The sequence below is a fragment of the Bombus fervidus genome, chromosome 3, assembly GCF_041682495.2.
Source record: "Bombus fervidus isolate BK054 chromosome 3, iyBomFerv1, whole genome shotgun sequence".
Lineage (NCBI taxonomy): Eukaryota > Metazoa > Arthropoda > Insecta > Hymenoptera > Apidae > Bombus > Bombus fervidus.
Window position 1 is genome coordinate 15,546,475 of NC_091519.1, and position 18,067 is coordinate 15,564,541.

The following is an 18,067-nucleotide window of genomic DNA, read 5'->3' on the forward strand; positions in this document are numbered from 1 at the left end:
TTCGCGAAATTCTTGGATTTCTTTCGATTTTAAATTATTGGTCTCTTTATTCGATTGCAAATACTTTGGAAAAATGAACATTATTACTCACGGTACGAATTTATGAGAGAGAGAGAAAGAAAAAGAAAGAGAAGCACTCAGACCGCACGGTACAATTACAATATTTAACATATTTTATATTTTACATTTCTTAAAAGAAGATTTCAAAAGAAATCTATTAACGATGCGATATCTTAAAGCATCCTAAGTGCTTCCTAGACGACTTTTTGCGCAGGCAGGCGAATAATTAGCAAACTTCAGAGCTTCCATTTCGAGCGCGGAGAGTCTCTTGATATTTCGCGGAGAAACAGAAAGGGTACGCGTCTCGCGGATCGATTTTATCTCGACGACGGCCCCTTTGAACTCCCCGCGATCACGGAGGCTGAAAGATTTTCCTCGAGCCGCGTAGGATGCATGCTTGTACTTCCGGCATCTTTTTGCCGCCAGTTAAGAGAACTCAGCGTGTTTACCGACCGTCTCATGGAAGAAATATCGCTCGAGCTAAATTCAAATAATCAAGGGATGTTTCTGGCATGGCTACAAAAGTGTTTCTTAAAAGACAAAAAAATCGAGGCCACGTGTCGACCAACTTTTCTCACGAACTACATCGCCTCTTAATTATTAGTACTTACCCTTTTACGATTCTACTTGACAAGATAATATCTAGTTCACGTTTAATTAATATTTTTGCAGTTTGAGTATACTCTCATTTGCAATAGGTATTTTATACCCTACAATTATTAAGCTTCTTTCAACAAACCTTCTTGAAATTGGACTTTTCGTTGAAATTATTCGTAATACGTGAATGCTAGGGTCTATGAAAACTCCTTTCGTACAAAAATATTTTTAACGCAAAATCATCGCTCTACTCTTGACACACACTATCGTTGGATCGTCGATATTGTACATCGTAACATCCACAGTCCAAACGACTCAAAATTCGCGATGTTTGATCGATATATTTATTGCAATTGCGTAATCTATTTTATGATAAACTGGCAGTAAGTTTAATCGCATAAAGATTCGATATATCCTATTTCTTCTGTATCGAGTCCAACACTGATCATTTTTAAATGAAGCTAGCGATTTGACGAGAAACTCACGTTCCTCGAGTACGCAGGATCAAACCGGAAGCTTCGGTGCTTGCGACCCACGTGCGAAAAGTTCTCACCGGTGTCGCAATGGCGAGTGGAAAGAGAAGCCGGTCGTTGAGCTGCCCTTTAAATAGACGGGCCGCCTTTTCTCGTCGTGGGACGCCGTCTATTTCAAGACTACTTGCAACCTCGAAATAAAATCCGTGACTCATACCCCTTTGTTTGGTGTAGGTGGCCGGCAACAACATACAATTCTCAGTTACGCAGCCGTGCTCACGTATTCTAGCGTCTAACGAACACCAGACAATAAGAAACCTCGCCAGACGGACACTGGTCAGGAGATCTCCGCGGAAAGAGGAAGCTGCGTCTGGCTGAAGCCGGTACGAAGAAGTATATTCTACTTAGAAGTAGAATACGCTGGGCCGATGCGTGAAAGGTTCGACCGGAGGACCAGACAGTGTAATAAGCGTGGAGGAAAAATTAAGAAGAAAATCGATTTTAGCGGTACACTGCACTACATTTCTGCATTTTTGGAAAATTTAAGGGTGTAAAAACCTATCGAGGGCATACGATACGCAAAAATATATAAAATATTCAAAGTAGAATATTTACTATTTATTGATACTTAAACCTTGTCTATTTATATATATGTTAGGTTTATTGGATTAATTAATATTTCCAAAAATTCTTGAATATAGCTGACGTAATTAATTAATCAAGATTCGAGTGTTATCTTCCTCCTTCTTGCCTTCATTCTCTTTTCTTCTCCTTCTTCTCACTGTATTTCTTTTTCAAAAGCAACTATACAAAATCGAATAAAAATGCCCTAAAAGCAAAACGGCTCATCCAACTATTACCTCCGTGTACCATTTTCTCTATCAGTTTCGTTTCTCTATCGAAAAACGACTACCTCGACCAACCCGTTGCTTTTTCACGAACGACAAGTAAATCTTGGATACGCCTACGCTGGCCGCGGTCTTCAACCGATAATAATTATTCAAATGGACCTTATATCCGGTTCACACGCGCGTGCAGGTGCCTCGCGTGTGCGTGACATCGTACCATATCGACGAGCGAATGTTTCACGCGTATACGCGTCTTCTCTCGTGTTCCTCGTCTCTTTTCTCCCCTTAATAAACCAGCTCGCCAGCCAGGTTGTAGAAAGAAGTTTGTGCCGCCTGAAACTCGTCTGCTTCCCTCTGATCCGATGTTAATTAGGAATATCGAACAGGAATACGATCAGGAATATCGAACAGCTACATCGACAATTTCCTCTCGTCTCTTGGATTAAATCTTCCGATCTGGTGTTTCTCTCGACGCGATTAAAATCGTAAAACGAAGATTATATAGAGTCTTTTATTGGAATCAGACGAAGCAGTTTGGAACAATTTTCTTTGGAAGAAACACCAGATTATGTATGAAATAAGTTACTGTGTTTTAATCGGATTATCGAACACTTAGCGTAGAAAGTTTTTAGGAATAAAACGTGTTGCATGAAATTTTTTGAAATTCCATTAGCAGATACTGTGACGAGCAGATCGTGGACTTTAATGCATTTTTACAACATTTAAAGGCACGAAAATGATTTATATTCGTAAAATATTGCTGTAGCTAATGGAATACGTTCGCAAACTACTGTAATTCGCTCGGCTGAGTTCCAACGTTCGATATTTCCATATGCATCGACATTAACGCGACACCCGTAGAAAGGAAATAAGGTCTAAGGTAAAGAAAGGGAAAAACCAACGGAACCGGTTAGAATGCTCGAAAAATGATAGACGTACGACGCATGGCTGGCATTTAATTATAATGCAGATTGTATCGGGACACAACGGGCGCAGATCAGTCTCGCCCCTAATCTGCATTTATACGCGGTTACCGCGGCCGCAGATTGCAGCCTACTTTCTGAAACGGTCGCATAACTGTCTCGTATTGTCGCGATTTTAATGAAATGGGCGATAACGGTAAACTATAACGAACGTATTATACCTTTCTATTCCTAAATCTTTGTCAGATACACCGTCGCAGAAACGACATACATATACGTAGCTTGAAAAGAGGACATTTAGATAAAAGTCATGTGGATGAATGAAAAATTAATTTTTCAATACAAGTTCCTGCACGATTTAAAAAGATTCGTAGGAATTATTCGACTGTAAAATCTGTACCTTCGCTTCTCATTATCACGCATATAAAAACGTTAAAATTGAACATAAACGATAAAAGATATAAAACCACAAAAAATGTAAACATTCAGACGAATGTTCCGATTGTAAAAAGTCATCCATGTTATTTATCTTAAAAGAATGAAAATCAAAGACGTGGAACGAGAAATCTGTCACGTCGCATAGGAAATCCGAGCGATCGTTTAAACTTCATCCGGTCGCCCACGCGTAGCGTAAACAGGGCAATTGGCAAGAGACCGACAGAGATCGATAGAGTACAAAACATAAAAATATAAGACGTAGTCGAGGAGAGTGTAAGGGAGAACGCTGCACGATTTCATTCATGCGCGACCCACTTAAATTTCATTCAACGATCGGCTTCGTAGCGAACCTTCGGTTAATACCGGTCCGCCTTTCTCTCTGTAAACTGCCCTCGGAACCTGTCGCCAACAGCTTCCATCCAGTTTTCCTCGTTGATACGCGTTTTACGAGTCAGCTGAAAAATTGCGAATTCGTAACGATGCTCGATTAATTTTTATGGATGAATGATATCGACGGATCGTGCTCGTAACTGGCATTTTCATTGGTCAATAAAAGGATCGAATACTCGGTCGACGTATGAAGAAGCGTTTCCCGTAATAATAAATGTATCGGAGGAAATGGGATGATTTTTATATTACGACTGGTTCGAAGGACGATTGACCATTTTTGTTGGTTTACGTCGAATCGTTGTGATGCAACGTATATGAAGTTCGGGAAAAGACTGTGCATTGAAAGGAGGTTGTAAGTACGAACTTTGAATACAATCGTTTCTTTTGGTTGAAGTGTCGAATCGCGAATGGATGTGAATCGAATTGTAATTCTACGTTTGTACTTCGCTAGAGTACTTTGTTTTACTGACAGTATGAAAATTGTTGTTTGGTTTCGTTTGCAGTGATGTTAAATGAAAAGAGAAAGAAAGCTATCGTATATAAATAAATTCATAGATGTGCACAAGCTGTAGTTTCGAAAAATTTCACTGAACTATTAAATTTAATCCTCGTTCCTAAAAATAAGAAATATAATACTTAAATTTCTATGAATCTAATCTTGCAATTCTTCTTGAATTTCGCTTATTCTAACCTTGTGCAATTCGCGGAAGAAATGTAGCTCAAGGATCACCCAAAAAGAGAAATTGCCTGACAAGTGAAATATTTTGCATGATTGTGGGCTACGAAATTCGCAAATGCAGACGACGAGAAATCGCTAATACCGCTCGATTTCTCGTCCCTCGAGCTCGAGCTGACTCGACATACGTGCCAGCGTGCAGATAAGCCAGCAGAAATGGCTTAATATCGTGCAACGTGCACCGTGTCTTGTTACCAAACAACCGGTTGCTGATAGTGCAACAATATTCTAGAATGGAGAACAGATAGCCAACGTTGTTTATCGCATAGCGGCAAACCGAGTCGATACGTCGGCCCGCGAAGCTCGAATAAATTTCCTCTATCTTCATCTTCTCCTTCGTTTATCCCTCGAACGAAACGTAACAAATTTTTTCGAAGAGTATTTTAATTTCGCTAAATAATTATTTTAATCCTATAAAATAGTATAGAAGATATCTGCATCTCTCTGTAATATTTTCTCTTATCCTTTTATCTCTAGCACAGATTAGGAGCAAACTCCGAGCATTCGAACATAGCTTTACGCATAAATGAAACAACAACTAAATAAAGATGTGAGAATTTACCCTAATACCTTTCTACCACCTACTAAATTATATTATTTACCTTCGAATATGTCTCGCTATTATACAAAGTTTTCTTTTCAAAGTTATACCAAAAATATTGCCACAGCTAACGTCTCTATTACAATATCTCAAATTTAAGATGCGTGCATAGATTGTTGCGTCTACCTGCACATCTGAAACATGTAAACGAATCTATTAATTTCACATCACGCAGTGCAACAAAATACGTCGCATACCAAGCTACGAGTTCCTTCACGTTTGCAGCTCTCGAGTTTCTACGCTACTGCATCCGACACGATACGATCGATCCATGGAATGTCAGGTATTTCCTGATTGTGAAACCGACCCGTAGAAGATCCGCGAACACGTTCTCGGGGCTCGTTAAAACACCACACACGCATGGTTCTCGATAAATCAAACTGTATCGACTTATCGAACAGACTGCAATGATGTAACAGAGGCCACGAGTGTGATCTTCTTTTGGACTTACTTCTTGAACGCGCGTGCGATCTCGCTCGTGCCATTAACGAGTGACGATGATCGAGAAATGAAGACGTAACGACTTCGAGGAGAACACTTCGAGGAAGCTGCGCTTTTTATTCCATCTTGATGACAGAGCTGATGTAATCGTTTTTTCTTTCTATTTTTTCTTTTTTGCTACGTGCAATTTGCAACTTGTTTTGTAAAAAGTTGTTTTCTAAAGAGAGATAAACTGACATAACGATCTTAGAGAATAGCACGTATATTTCTGTTCATAAATATAAAGGTACTTATGTAAAATTAGGTACATTTGTAAAGTTTATTAGGAAATTATTTATATTACTGTAATACTTGGAAACATATTTGGAAAACATACTTTCTAAACCTTATTTTTACAACCTAATCTCACATTTGAAATTTATGGCAATATTATAAAAAAATTTTCATTTAGCTTTGAATTTTTGTCTGTTAAGTATTTTGTGTTTCTCTTTTTCAGAATTTTTATTTCCAATCTTTCGTGGTTTAGTTAAGTGAAAAAATAAAATTTGATGGTGACGCGTAGAAAATATTGCGTAGGAGGTACGTTTTTCCTTATATCCCAACTGTACCATTAACGCATACGGTTGATTCGATTGTTTTGCAACAGATCGCGATTTTCATTTAATCGCTCGCGTCATCAACATTATTTGAAGTTTTATAAAGGTACAAGTGGAAAATAAACAAGATAATATCCGAAGTTCCATTCTATACAAGGTATGTTTCTACTTACGTTGCATTGGCGCCAAAGGGGCAATCAAACAGATCAGACGATTCGATTTCTCTCACAACGCACTGCGTTTCTTATTTCGAATCTTTTGCGTCAGCGTCTGTGATTTTCCGCGAATCGACGGCTCGTTAAAATACGTGGTCATTCTAATTTCTATTTTGTCGTAATTTTCTACTATCTACGTTCCTTGGATCGATTTATCCGCTTCATTCCCAAGTATAACTCAGGTACAAAGTTTCTGAGACATTTCAAGGATCGAAGATTCCATGGAATAGTCTCCAATTTGTCTGACTCACGGATCAAGTATTCGATAAGTGAAAACACGATTGGTTCGCTATCGAAAAACCATAGAAACTACGCTTTTATTTCTCTTGTTTCGCAATCACTACGCAGTCACCCTTTATATTTCACAAACGTTTCTTGAAATATTCACATTATCGTCAATCCTACATCGCTAACAGACGTCCAATTTCTCTGCAATTAATTTCCTGACAGACGTATCACGATTTGCATTGCTAATACGTTCGAAGGTTCTCCAATAGAGCGGCCAAGACGAAGGGAAACACACGCGAAAACGGTTTATTGCGAAATGGAATTCAGAATGGAACAGATGCGTTCTCGAGTAAGAGCATCGAAAGGTTAAAAAGAATGAAATGCACCGATGTACAATATCTTCTATCACCCAGTTGCCTGAGACGAGGCTTGTCAACAGCTTAACGATGACACGTATTTTCATCAGCGTGATTCGATACGAAGGAATTTAACGATAAATAGAAAATAAAAATAACGTTTAATCTATTTCAGGCTTAAGCTTACTTTAATCTTTCGAAATCTAAAGTTTGCTGTTATGCGATGATTCTCCCAGTTTTCAGATCGTAGCGCAGTAGAATCGTTTTTACAACGTGTGTACACGTTATAGTCGGGTTACCTGTAATGTACGAACGAATGTAATAAATGTACGAACGTATAGGAACGTTTTAGGTATTCGTTATGTGAAAAAAATAAATGAATAAAAATGGAAAATGTAAGCAAGTGTTTAGAAATCGACCTACATACATATATTGCAATTATTGCGAGGCAATTAAAATTGGTTATGCTTCGCCGATTTTGGCATCGATTTGTACGGTTGATTGTACGATCAACGGTGCGTGGCTCTGTCGATCATTTCGTGATTGTTTCGATTTTTACAGGCGAATTCAGGAAAGGCATTAATTAGATTTTCGAACTGGATTAGAATTAGAATTGGGAAATATTCGATAAATTGGTGTTGCGATAGCTTAATTTTCTCACTAAGTTAATCAATTAGTATCACCCTACACTTTCGAGTTTCATATCTACTCTAACGTTCCTTAATGTAACAATTCTTTTTCATCGCGACGATAATACGTGAACCATTTGATCTCTTTATCGACAGATTAATTGAAGGTATAGGGGATAAATTGCTGTGCTATTAAAGACAATGTCAATCGAATCTAATTCTATTATGATACGGATAAAGTTGACCAATCGGTCAATTGTTTGTATTTATCGGAGCGATGATAGCAAGGAAAAACAATTTTACAAATATATATACAAATATATATCGATCTCGTCTCCGCTACTATTAACTAATTTTCAAAAAGATTGTCATTCTAAAATCTTGAACAGTACGAACCATAGTGGCAGAAATCGTAAAATTAAATAACCTTATGACCATCGTTCTTCAAAACCGGGACAAGCACATCTACTTTAATTAATCAACATGACTGGCAACAACCAAAGTATCAATAACACGTCCAAGAAAACACATCTTCGAGTTAATCACCGATCCCACGCATCTTCCATAATCTAGGAATAGCTCAATGAATTACTCTCGTGATGCAAGATCCTACTCTTACCTCTCTTCCCAATATGTAAAATCTAACCAGAAGATCTATCTTGGTAACAATTAGCGAGCGCTTCAGTTAGCAATTAGATTTCACTTAACCCGCGCCTCGAAGCGACGCAAAAGCAAGCCTTCGGAGAACAGAAAGAAGACAAACGAGAAGGATGATGAGTCTCGTGCTGGCCAGACGTTGTGCAACAGATCGTTGGAGGAAAAACTCATCAAAGGCGGGCCGCTGCGACGCGCACATACTCTCCGATGATATCTATCGCGATGATAAGAGCATCGTAAACAGCCCTGCGAAAGCTTTATCGGTGACCTTTCGACGCGGCAGCGACGCTCTAATTGCCATCGTCCCCTTTGAACGAGCTGCGCTTATGCGGCGATAACGATGAATCGTTTAGGTGAATAGAGATACCCCTAGTTACTCGATTACTTTTAATTAACCCTGTGCCAGGCTTGGTCGAGATCGGTCACGCTGTTGACTAATCGTTTCCTTCGTTCTGGTTCCATTGTTGTCAAGTAATAGACACGATGTTAGCTATTTTGATTGATGGTGATTTTAGTTACTGTGTGTGAGTGGGTGTCACTGGAAATCTGTAACGTTTGTTCTTCTTCGGTCTTTGTCCTTGAGTGTTTTATGATACGTACAATTAGAAAATATCATTTACTCGAACGATTTTGGTCTTCTTAATTAAAATGTCGTATCTATTATTTCGAAATTGCAGAAGATATAAGTTTCGTCATTTTTTAGCGACCAGCTATTTGTCCTTGGATAAACAACAAATTCACACAGTCGAGGTTTGATTAATCGAACCATTTAGAAGCTACATCGATCAATTTAATCCATACATTGAGAAGTACAGAAAAGCGATGATGTTACGGACACTGATTTTTACATTTACTTTAGAATTTATAAAATATGTATAAATATTCGTATCATCTTCTTACGATGAATTAACTTATAGAAGCAAGTGACTTGTTTCTTGAGAATTGAATATTAATCGTACACTTGCGCGATGAGATTAAGAAAGAAATAAAAAATCAACTGGAATCAGTTTGATTTGTGAAACACGCAATTTGTCCTTCTTCGATCTTTAAATACTGAACTCCGGTCACTGATAACGTGAAATAGGAACATCAAGGTACAGTGATATCTAATAGATCGCGTGTAATCCATAGAGAAGGTCGTAGGTGGCAACGATAATCGGCTTTCTTTCGATCGGAACGCCATCAATGAACCGTCTAAGCGGCTTACGATTAACGCCACGTCGATTCTGTTCGCAATAAATTTCGATACGATCGGTACAAAGTACACTACCGACAATTCATTGCACACTGAGAGACAAGATCTCGCGAACGAGAAATAACAATGCACTCTTGCATTAAATTATAATTCCAATTTAACCACATAGCTATTTTTATAATCGACTTCCCTTAGTCAATTTTGAGTATCGATTTCAGATAATAGAAGATACGGTAAGATCATCGATTATGAAATTTATAACGTGTATAAATCGTTTCGTAGCTTGGCGTGATTTCTGTGGCACCCAGGATTGCTGAAATCGTAAACCACGACGTGGAAATCCAAGGCGAACATCGAGGCGTTATCGCGTTGCAGCCAGGTAACGAGATTAAGTTCGTTACTACGGTACCAAACGATGATCAATTGTGGTGAAAAGGTCGATACGATCGTAACAGCTGTATGAATTGCGCAATTTACACCTTCTAGAATTTGAGAAACCAATAACGATTTCTACATTCAAATATTCCGTACAGTGTAACAAATTATTTATCCCAAGGAACCAATATATAAATCTATGTATTTAGATACATGTTGTACCTAATCGTACTTAAACTAAATCTAATCAAAACATGATTTAATCTTTTCAATTCAGATCAAACGATATTTAATCGAACGTAACTCTATATACCTAATATCGAGATCACAATAAAATGGCAAGTGGAATAATAATCTACGTCTTTTGAATAACATTATGCGTATGTTTTAACATATTTGCCATATGAATATGTTAGAACTCGAACCCCTTCTAACAAAAATCTGAAAATAAAAAACATCGTTGTTTTCCAAAGACGATTTCGTCCTTCGATGGAAAACAGGTTAAGGAGCCACGTTCAGGAAAACGTGCCACTCCATTATGTCCGAGCAGTCGCATCTCCTGACATTGTCGTATAATAAATGCCTCCCACACAAGACACACGACTGATTTACAACTGTGACGGTCGAAAATCACCAAGATGAATTATTATTAGACGATGGTATCGCGTTGAAGATTCCATTAACGTGAAATCGGCAAGCACGCCCCTTTCGCAATTAATGAAAACCTGGTGGAATGTGAGTGCATCGAGCAATTATGCGGCAGCTGGACTAGCGTAGCAGCCAATCGGAAGGCGATATCTCCAGGGACGTCACGGGGCAAATAAGAGAATTCTATTATTAGCGTTTAATGCGCGGATATTATGCGGTAACCCTGTCGAGGTGGCATCCATCGAGAGTGGCCAGGCTCGATCCTTATAAATAATTCAATGTGGTGTCGCGTGTGCACGAGCGTGTGCCCGCTATGGCGGATCTTTTATAGTTTAAAAGCTCTCGTACATGACGATACGTGTATCGCGATATACGTATGCGATAGACATCCCGCATTAAAATACTCATGCGATACAGTACCCGACTGATTTCATAGTTAGTGAGTATTTTCCTGCGAGTAACATCTTACCCGTGAAATACATGTTTTTTAACGAACGATATAACATAAAAGAGCCACCATTAAAGGAGAAAAGTGAATCCGAAGCAGGTACATGTTGGATTCATCCGATTCACAGCGTAAGAGAAAGGATCTTCTACCAGGAATCGTAATAGTCGTCAAAAATGTTATAACGAGACGTAGCGTTTTAGTTGAAATGATCTTTGCTATGAAGTAACCATTATCGGCTATAAGAACAGTGTTTGGTTACTAATAAACAGTATCAGGCTGGAAATTGTTTCTCATTACCATTATTGACGACAGAATTTTTTTTTTTTTTTTTGTTACCAATAACTGTTACCGATGATGGATTTTCCCCGTTATCAGTAACCATAACAAATGACGAAAATGTTCTCGACTATCGATAACCATTATCGATGACGAAAATCAGTTTCCGCGTGAATGCTTATCGTGAAACGTGTATCGCAATACACACACATATGTGTTGCCTTGTGAGCGAGCTCTAAAAGGTGAAAAAGAAGAGACGCGAACAGCGAGGGAAATAAAAACAGAGCCGCGGCCTCGTCAGTCGGCCAAGGCTGTAACTGGTGCACGTGTGGGCTGCGACTGGTGCACGAACTCGATCGTTCAACGTGATACGCAGACCGGTGTATCCTTTCCTACGATTTTCGAACCACTCGCATGGTCCAACGGTTGATCGACGTTGCGTCGATCACTCTATTCGACACGATCGACCGTGCCGCGTACAAGGTGCACGCGTACTCTGATTCAACGAGCGTCATCGTTAACGGTGATACTCGACGATATGCAGATTACGGCGGATGTTATTGTCGAACCAGATTTTCCTTTTAGTCTCAGTTGTTATGATTCTTGAATGTCCTTAAGTCTCATTTAGATTAGTCAAGAGATTTTAATTTAAGTCGTTTGAATTTGAGTAATCAGACTTGAATATACGTGTCTGCATTGCATATATAATAGAGTGAATGTTTCTTGAATGTTGTTCTATATTGTAAATATCGATTACCGAATTTTACCAAGTTTTATAAATAAAAGAAAATGATAGCATGGAATTCGAGTTGATCTCGAATTGGTGGGTCAAGGCTGTGATTCCGAGGTGTGGGCGGACCACATCCATGCACCGATGGAAAATGTGCTAAGTCGATCGTTTTTATGAGATAGCCGACGGCTAATTCGATTTGCATAATATCAATAATTTAGAATCAACAGATTGCTGTTTCATCGAGATGTAATTACTGGAAATTCATATCTATTTGCTATTTAGTGTGATTATACATGTTACGCGTTCTTCGTATCAAGTTTGTAAAGCTATTTTCTGTTCCTTAGATCGCGAACTCGGATATCGCAATAAATTAAATTAACTTAGACTAACGATAAAACTTTTAAATACGATATTTTTTAAGTACCAAATAAGAGAAATCTCTGTCTTTTCTACCTTAATTTATATTCCATTACTTTACATTCCAAGCACTAATGTAAGTTTCAGCTATTTAATTAATAAAATTAAACGATGTTAAAGTTACAATACTCGATATTTAAAATAAGAAATTTTAAACATGGGATTTGTAATAATGAGATCTTCAGTGACTAAAGGAGACCATAAAAGGTATTAGAATATCAAGTAGGAGTGTATCTGTAGAGGCGTCAACAACTTCTCAAGGTCAGTTATGTTTCTACAAATAACAGTCCATACACAAGCGCACGCATCCAATTGGAATCTAACTCGGATGTTATTCATAAAAAACACCAGTGACCTTGAAATGTCCTTGAAGTCACCGCCTATATATCTTTCTCCTTCGAATTCCAATATACTTACGTTGGGATGGAAAGTTGGAATGTACAAAGGTTAAAGAAGGTCAAAAGCACATTAGAATATCAAAGAGAAAGGGTAATAGGTGAAAGCGTCAAGGCCGCTTCGTAAGGACTTTTATATTCCTTACATGGCCCTAAAAAGGCCGTCTGTATAAAAACTTATCTGATTTATCTATATAACAATATTACTAAAATACTACTGTTACTCTTATTATAAACAGTTTGAATAGGTTTCAAGAAAGGAATTTGCTGTCGATCGAATCTCCCATATACCGAGGTGCTAATGGGGTAATTATCTCGAAAGAAGAAAAGAAGTAGCCTTCGAGATCTTCGTGAAACGAGAAAAACCTCCTTGTAAACAAAAAATGCTACAAACTGCTTGTGGAATAGGAAGACAGTGAGTGAAAGAAACGTCGTTATGTCTGAACATTGGTTTGAACATTGATTCGTGACTTTGACGACAATCTGGTAAGATTGAAAGGCAAAGCGCGAACGAAATTCGATACGCTTGTACCTCGACGATATCTTCAGGCCGATCTCAAAGCATCATAGTAACATATACGAACAAATCGATGAGATTAAGAAGGGACGACCAGATAAAAATGGCGACTGGGCGTAGACAAGCGTTCCCAATTGACGACTTCAATTCGAGAAGCGATACGCTCGATACATGTGTATTTCATTAATGGAATCTCGATAAAGACCACACGAAAGTTCGATTACGGGATTGAAACTAAACGAGGAACGCGCATAAGCGTTATCCTCGGTCAACAAACGTAAAATGCTCTGATAAGCCACGATACCGGCGAACGACACCGATAGTTCTTGAATAAAGGTGAAAGGAAACTGGATTTAAGCATATACGGAATGAAACCGGTTTCAATCTGCGAACCACGAGAAGGAAGCGTTTTCCTGTGTCTGATCAAATGGAAATCAACGTGTAATCTGTAAGATTCTAACATCTGGCGAATTTCTCGCGATAATGTAATTCAAAAGGAAGAAAATGTGCGAAGATTATCAAAACACATACTTGCTTGATGGAGAGATTGAAATTTGGCGCGCTAGTGTTTCTTTGTACTTTCACATACGTTCCGTAATACTTTTATTATCTCATTTTATTCAATTACTCCTTTTACGCATTTTACAATTTTAAACAGACATTTATTGAACGTTATAGGAATTGTAAAACTTTATGACTGATTTTTATCAATAAATAAATTTTATTGTTAAAGGCGATAACCTAACCTTTATGTATTTTCCACTATGTTAGGTTATTTTCGATACTGATTGGGTGTTACAGTGGTTCATGAAAGTATATTTTGAACACTTATCATAGAAAAAAATATATCATTATCACTTATATATATATAAATATCGTGTGCGTTATACAAAACATTTTGTAATTTCATTAATACTGTAAGGGGCATTATATTGTCAAGATTTAAAACCAACCTGAAAATTTATATAGAATTTGCAAGATATTTATTGTGTATTTAATAAAAAGTTAGTAGACAACATTCAAACAGCCATAAGTGTTGTAATTTCTATGTATATTTTCAGATTTATTTGATTAACTTTATCAATGTAATAACGATAGTCAAATCTCATTACAGTGCTAATGAAATTTCAAAATATTTCGTATGGGACACATAAAACATTCATTAAAGGTACCTGTATATAAACGCTGGAGTAATAGTTATAAATGCATGTAAGGACTGCATTAGTAACTTTTACATTAAAGATAATACTTATAATACTTCATAATTGTCTTAGGTAAAATTCTTCTTATAAGGAATAAATAATAAATAAAAATTTATGTGCGCAAATAAAATTAATGCAGAAGCTGACATACCAGTCGGCTTCTGTAATCCAACGAAGCATCGTGCCCTGTGGTTTGACGGAGCTGCTTGATACCTCGTGGTGGCGCCGCAGTGCGCATTTTCCACTTAACCTCACTTCCTTGGTTTATAGTTAACTCATCACTACATTCACGACGAATTGTACGGAGAATTGCATAAAAACAGTACTGCCGTATAACTGTTTCTACTCAGAGAAGTTCGCGAGCTAATGAGCACATTGCGTGCATTGCGTTATAACAACGATACACGTAGTGCACGCCTGTCATGTGAATAGTCGAACGATTTTTACGCGACACGTTTTGAAAAGTTGTCCCGCCAGAAATCATAGAACGCGCGCGTTCGATACAGATTATAAACGAACCAAGTCTTTCACCGCGAGGAAGTTACATCATGTCTGAAAGGTCACTGGTCGGATCGCCACGTTCACTACGATTCACCCACGTAAATTCTTTATTGCAATATCGAACATTTGTCAAATTATATTAACGTGTCATCAGAAACAAAGAGTGTGTAGTAGCGCTTCGGTAACTGGTCAGAAGTTGGAACTACAGATGGAAAAATATCGATTGCCATAAATATCGTTTACCACCAATAGTTTGGTATGTAAGTATCGATTATTATCGCTTATTTCGGTAATTAGATTCCATACATTTTCCCATTCAACGAAATCTTTAATAGAATTGCCAATTGAATTATTTCTTTCTTACAAAATATTGATTTATTATCTATGTTTGAATTTATAGTATATCAAGATATTCTACTTTTTCAACTGTCGTATATTAAAATACTGTTTAGCCATCGAGTGTCTTAAAAAACAGCAAAAACGGATACATGTTTTCCCTTGTGGTTTTCAATTACCACGTAGAAATTGAATTACTAACCTGTAGTATAGTTTGCTACATGACTAACGATAACTATTTATATCAGCTAACTATTATTTTATCTATCTATATTACTTTAATAGGTAAAATTTTACAATTATAGAATATTTTTATTGGTCTCTATTTCGAAAATCTATAAACTACATTTCGGTATTCGTTATATCACGTACGCTACATATTTTTAATGATACCAAAGATTTACTTTACGGAATTCGTACGAACTAGTGGGGATAACAATGGCCTGCTAATAAATCACGGATAGTTAACGCAGCACTACTGTATTTCGTAGAAAGCGTGCACGCGCGAACAGCTGTTAACGTTCACTTCTGTCACTGAAAGGCAGTTACGTTTTTTACACTTTCAACCGCGAGCGAGTTTATTCGTGACGGATAATATGGTCGTAATTATCGCGGCCGTCCTCGTAAATGTACGACAATAACTAGCAATAGACACTGGAAGTGCGAGACGACCGACGAAAGTAATGCGGCTGCGCCATATGTTGTCTACACTCAACTTCTCGATCTCTCGAAGCGTCTCCAGTACGATTTCAAATCCACGCGCCCACGTTCACTATTCGAAATCTTACGAGGAGCAGTGGCGCCTGGGTAAAATATTGCGCGGACCAGCACCAAATCCGGCATGGCGGCGCGTAATGCACTAAAAACTCGACGCGAGTCGCAAAACCAGTCGCGTAGTGGGGAGAGAATCTTTGTTATTCGACGAGGAGAAGTCATCCTTTCGTATTAGATTTCCATGAAGATTCGAATTACTCCCTAGATCGAGATACGTTGTTCCGTACGATGACCTCGAGCAACGATGTTTTTAAATGTACGAACGAGAGAATTCACGTTTCACGAACGTTCGAGTCGAGCAACACGATCGCCACCTGGTAGCTCTGTTTCCAAACATACGTGCCGCGCAAGTGAATTATTACGAAACGAATCGGTCTCGCTGTTCGTTCCTGTACGAATTTCGCAGGAAATAAACAGGTAAGGAGCGAATAAACATTCTACTATATAATTAGACTTTTTCGTATAACCTTCAACTACATTTACTGACTATGTCAAGGTTTAATAGACAAATTTTGTCAGTATGTTCTATGCGCATAACCAGACAATATAAACATAGGTTATTCGAAGCTTTATTAAAAAGTTATCTTCCTGTTTGACTATAGAATATACAGATAAAGTTTGTTAACTTCACCTGGTACAAGCCGTGTATCATCAGGAAGGTCTATTAACGTAACATAACCGCGAAGAATGTCAACAATGCATCGCGAGTTAACAATTATTCCCACTCTTCGCGACGAAAAACCGCGACCGTTATGGCGCCACAGAAAGACGCATTTCGTGCGATTAGCGTGTAATATCGTGTCCGCCATTATCATATTTCTGCCTCGCTTGATTCATATCGAATCACAGTTACACGGGGACAGTTTGGTCGTTAGCGGTTCTTTCCTAGAAGCCAGGCATTAATATCCGCGGGGACGCCGCTAGACTTTACGACCGTACGCGGCACGCGAATGGCTTTATTTTCGTTAGAAACGCTGATCGACGTTGTATTCTGTTACGTGGTGTGTACGCCCACGCGATCACGTAGTTAACACGGCTGTACACGTACGAGACGCCGCCGGCAGTGTATTGGCCCCCGCATTAGCATACACCAAGGAGTGTACAGGAAATGCCGAGGCTTCATATAGTATTTTTTTCTGCAACTCTCATAGAAGCCACGCTGCCGCCGCCGCGCCACGCAGAAATTTAATGCAAGCCAGCGTCGGAAACGGTGAACGTGGCTCCCCGCGGTTTCGCTGCATGTTTACAGAGCTACCGCGCGTTTAATGGCGCCCGGGACAATTTTTCAAGCACCTAGAAACGGCTCCCGTGTGCTACGGGCTTCACGTCGTGGATGATTAATGTCAAGGATATTATCAGCAGTTATTTTCCGAATCATCGTAACTATCGTAATTTAGATACGAGGCGAATTATGTATCATTGTTAAAAGCAATATACATGTTGTTTCTTTTCGCGATACTGTGAAGATACTATGATTAGATGGTCGATATTATTGTAAGCTAAGTAGGAGGCGAGGCGCACAGGATTAGTAAAAGGAATATGTGTTCTTTTTTCGTAACGTTGTAAAAAGGATGTCTTAAGATGTAATTGCTGTGTGCTATTATAATGTATATTTTAAAATGGAATTATTAAATATTATGTATAATTCTATACTAGTTAAGATAGCGAATGTAGATATATAAAAATGCATATTGTCCTTGAAAAGTTGGAAAGTATGATTTCAATGAAATGATCCTCTGAATCTTTACTCTTGCTATGTCAATTATGTTAAGTGCCTTGCCTTGTAAGATAATTACATATTTGATTCTAAAGACTCTCGCATCACTTAGCATCTATTTATTAATTTAGAAAACTCACTAAATTTGTTGGTTATTCAAAATCAAATATAAAGACCAGCTCACGTAGAATCTTTAAGACATTAGTCACTTTAGGAAGGAAACTATACAAACGTAGTTAAAATAGCTAAGCAACGCTTTAATGGTGCGTAGTATGTTCATGCAAACGTTATGAACGAGACAGTACACGCAGATGACTGATGCAAACGTTTGGAGAACGTAAATTC

At 38.1% G+C, this 18,067-nt stretch overlaps 1 protein-coding gene across 2 annotated transcripts in view; it reads right to left on the minus strand.

Annotated features, from left to right (window-relative positions):
* Window positions 1–18,067, minus strand: part of Sarm (sterile alpha and armadillo motif) — a 135,904-nt gene that overhangs the window by 106,352 nt on the left and 11,485 nt on the right. Inside the window, exon 1 of one of the 2 annotated variants that reach the window (XM_072000435.1) lies at window positions 14,546–15,021. The exons of the other annotated variant lie outside the window; for it this stretch is intronic. Coding sequence (XP_071856536.1) covers window positions 14,546–14,632 — 87 coding nt within the window. The 5' untranslated portion in view covers window positions 14,633–15,021. Of the gene's footprint in view, window positions 1–14,545; window positions 15,022–18,067 lie in introns of those variants that run through there. 2 annotated transcript variants of the gene reach the window in all.